Genomic DNA, 3,977 nt, shown 5'->3' on the forward strand with positions numbered 1-3,977 from the left:
AATTCAACATCAAGAGATCGTGGTACTAGTCCACATCTTGGTAATGTCGTTGAGTATTGAACTAAAGCATTTATCATTTTAACTAACCCCTCATAAATATCAACTAAATACTGATTATAAATCATATCCTTTGCTTCTTTTTTTGCATCAATATTTCGATGTTCCTCAAGCATCATAACAATAACTTTTTTTGATTTGATCAGACACTGTTTTTTTCCAGTAATTAATGCATTAATCTTACTTGTTGCATTGGCACAAGCAGTGGCGAATCGTTCTTCAGTTAATCTTCTACTCATTTCTTCAATCTTAATTTTAAGTTCTTAATGAAAATCAGTTTTAAGTCATAAACATTTATTTAAAATATAATTTAATATAGTATTTGTTTTGAACACTTTTATTCTACTATTTAATATAACAAAAAAAAGAAAATAGAATGTTTGAATAACAAAATACAATTTCATTTCTTTTTATCAAGTTTAAATGCTTCACTTCTTATTTTCTGGAAATCAACACATAAAGAAGTAAAGGAAGGCCTATTTGCTGGTTGTTGGTGCCAACATTTGACAACTAATTTATTAAATTGTGAATAAGGAGTTTTAACATTAGGAAGAGGACGAACTCCATTACAAATTTGATAAAATAAAGGAGGAGATTGTTTATTTTTTTCATAAGGGTATAGTCGATGTGCTATTTCCCATAGAATGATACCAAATGAATATACATCAGCTTCTGGTTTAAATTCTTGGTCTTGAAGTACTTCAGGAGCAATATAAGCAATTTTACTAACATCCTCTTCTCGTTTATCTTTAGTGAATTCAATTTTATTACCAATATAATTTGGTGTTGTTTTACCAAAATCAGCAATTACAGCATATCGTTCTTTAGTGATTGGATTAATTTTTATCATTATAACACTTGTTCTAAGATTTCGATGAACCATTTTGATAGAATGTAATTTTTTCATTCCAGTGCAAATTTGAATGATAAAGTCTAAATTTGTTTTCCAATCAACAGTACTATTTGAGTGAAGATATAGACTTAGATTTTGTTCACAGTAATCAACTAATAGTGCTAATGGAGTTAAGACAATACCTTTTAATGCTAAAAAATTAGGATGATTAATAGTTTTTGCAACATTTGCCTCTCTCATCATAGTAGAAAACACATTACCTAAATACCTAGTACTTCCTCCTTTTTCATTTTTCCCTTCATAAGAAAAAGTTTTCATACATACTTGTTCATTATTATAAGATGCTTCATATAATATATAATCAGTATCATCTAATAAATGTCGTTTAATTTTTACTTTACTTCCTTCTATCATTAAATTAGAAAAATCTGATTTTAATACTTCTAATTGAACACCAATTGATATATTATTCACTGAAACAATATGTTGTCTATAACTCCCTCTTGATATGCTTGGTTGACAATTGATAGTATCATTACTATTTCTTATAGCAATTCTTAAATTTTCAACAAGCATCTCTCCTACATCTGGAATACCTTCTTCTATACAAACTGGACATAAAACACATTCATTTGTTGCTAATTCTTGTGAATAAAATGATAATATTTCTTTAATCTTTTTATTTAGTTCCTCAATAAAACTAATACAATACAATGATCTTGTAACACTATTAGCAATAGTTCTGATTTTAATAATTAATCGAGAGTACTCTAGTTTAATCATAAGATAATAAATTTGGTCATGATCTTCAAATTCAACAAATACATATTGTTGGAACATATTAATAACTTTTGAATTACTAACTAAGATTAATGCTAAAATATGATCATATATTAATGGCGGTATATAGTTACTTCTAAATGACCATGCATATTCATTAAATCCTTTTTCTAATTGTTTAGGCCAAATACGTTCAATGACTTTTGAATTTGCTATAGATAATGTACTGTGTAAACTGAAAGGAATAAAGGGAATAAATTCTTTTGATTCAGGAATAGAATCATCTTTTAATTCAATACATTGTTGATTCTGTTCAGATGTTTTAGTATTAATTCTTTGAGAACTTGTGATGCTTTCTTTAGTCATTAAAACTAATTTATGTTGAGATTCCAGTGGTTTATTTAATAACTCTTTTAAAGTTTCTATTCCTCCTTCTTGTTTAAATCCTTCATAATTATTAATTAAATGAAAATTTTCAAACCACTCATCAAAATAAATACATAGCATATTATGTATTTCCATTTTAAATAATATAAAAGAGAATAATGTAATATTCATATTTCCACACCACTGTAATTTAGAATATACATCACTCATCATTCCAATTCCTTTTGTTGAACTTTTATACATTATATCATATATCCTCTCAAATAAATTAGTTTTAAGAATAAACACTTCTTCCATAGAGTCAAAACAAGGCAAAACTTTAAGTAAGTCTGGTGCATTATTTTTGATAATATTTAATACTGAAACACTTGATATAATAGTTCCACTTTGATCTAGTTCATCAATAAATCGTTTATATTTTTCTTTGTTGATTCCAAAAGTTTCAATAATTTTTTCTAATTGAGCTCTATTAACAATTGGTGGATTAATTTCACAATTTAATAATTCTTGGTCAATTTCAAGAAGTTCATATTCTTCATTTTCCCATCTATGTTTAAACTTTTTTATCCACTCAGTAAACTTTTCTGCCATTATTCGATTACTCTCTTTTCCTTTAGCGAGATGAAGAAAATCACATTGTTTAAAAGTGTCTTTGACTGTTGATTCAATAAAATCTTTTTCAGATGACTTAATGTCAGCGAGTAATAAAACAAACACAGACATTTGTTGTGGTAATACCAAATTAAGATAATATTTCCAATAGTAAATAGTTTCAATTTCTTTTGATGTAAATACTATCAAATAACAATCATTTCGTGAAAAATTAAATGGTATTGGTGATGAATCATCATGGTATATAAAAGTAAAATAATCTTTTTTATTAAGAGAAGAAGTTCCACGGATTTCATCATTTGAATGAAGAAATATAATATTGTTTGTATTGTTATTTGTCATAGAAATCCATTCATCAGTTATCATTTTCATAGTTTCAATCCCAAATGATGATGATAATACATGAATCTTACTAATAACAGGAGGCATAAAACAACTAATAATTCCATTTAATAATGGATGAACAACAGGTAATGATTTAATTGAATTATTATTTATATTAAAATGAGTTAATGAAGTTAATTGAGTTTGTTTTATAGAAATATATTTCAATAAATTAGTACTCAAATTGAGATCTTTCAACTGAGTCATTTCGTAAAGCCAATAAGGTAATTCTTTAATTTCATTATCAGCAACATCTAATTTAGTTAAATTAGTTAAAAAACTAATTTGAGTAGGTAACGTTTTTTGTTCACATGATTCTAATATGAAATTCTTAAGACTTGTAAGTTGAGGGAGTATAGAAATATTAATACAACTATTTCTTGAAATATCAAGTGTTTCTAGTTCTTTAATTTCAATTAATGAATGTGGTAATTTATTAATACAATTAGTTAACATTAATGTTTTTAAATTTACAGGAAATATGAATTTATCTAATGTATTTGGTTCAAAGAAAACTTGAGATGATAAGTCAAGATACTTTAAGTTAGTTAAACTATCTAACAAAGGAGTAAAGAACATAGATTTATTTCCACTATTATTTGAAATATCTAAGTACGTTAATTGAACTAATGAATCAAAGAAATGTTTAGGAATACAATTTAACTTACAATTTGATAATATTAATTTTTTTAATGTAGTATATTCTTGAAGACATTCTGGAATAATCATTAATGGATTATTACTAAGATTAATTACTTGAGCTTTAGACACATCTTTAATATAACTTGGTATTTCTGTTAAATTTCCTCGTTCATGAAGATCAAAGTTGACAGCTGCAGAAGTATTAAATAAATCAGTTTGTTTATATGTATAATTCATCCATCTAAAGAAGAAATATAGACAA

At 25.6% G+C, this 3,977-nt stretch overlaps 2 protein-coding genes across 2 annotated transcripts in view, besides 2 other annotated features; both read right to left on the bottom strand.

Annotated features, from left to right (window-relative positions):
- Positions 1 to 349: 349 nt before the first annotated feature.
- Positions 350 to 375: a sequence feature (AT_rich).
- Positions 376 to 457: 82 nt separating this feature from the next.
- EDI_166350 (serine-threonine protein kinase, putative) lies at positions 458 to 3,952 on the bottom strand (the record flags this gene model as incomplete). The annotated part of the gene is made up of 1 exon (XM_001735264.1): positions 458 to 3,952. The coding sequence occupies one exon, from the start codon at positions 3,950 to 3,952 to the stop codon at positions 458 to 460; it is 3,495 nt and encodes a 1,164-aa protein (XP_001735316.1).
- Positions 3,166 to 3,195: a sequence feature (AT_rich).
- A 4-nt stretch (positions 3,953 to 3,956) lies between the features above and the next one.
- EDI_166360 (uncharacterized protein) overlaps positions 3,957 to 3,977 on the bottom strand; it is a gene marked incomplete at both ends in the record, with an annotated part of 1,810 nt that continues 1,789 nt past the window's right edge. The window contains one exon of the mRNA XM_001733233.1: positions 3,957 to 3,977. This exon is cut by the window's right edge and continues 747 nt beyond it. Within this exon, the coding sequence (XP_001733285.1) occupies positions 3,957 to 3,977 (21 nt within the window).

Source organism: Entamoeba dispar, genomic scaffold (genome assembly GCF_000209125.1).
Source record: "Entamoeba dispar SAW760 scf_1105229459003 genomic scaffold, whole genome shotgun sequence".
In the NCBI taxonomy this organism is placed as follows: domain Eukaryota; phylum Evosea; order Mastigamoebida; family Endamoebidae; genus Entamoeba; species Entamoeba dispar.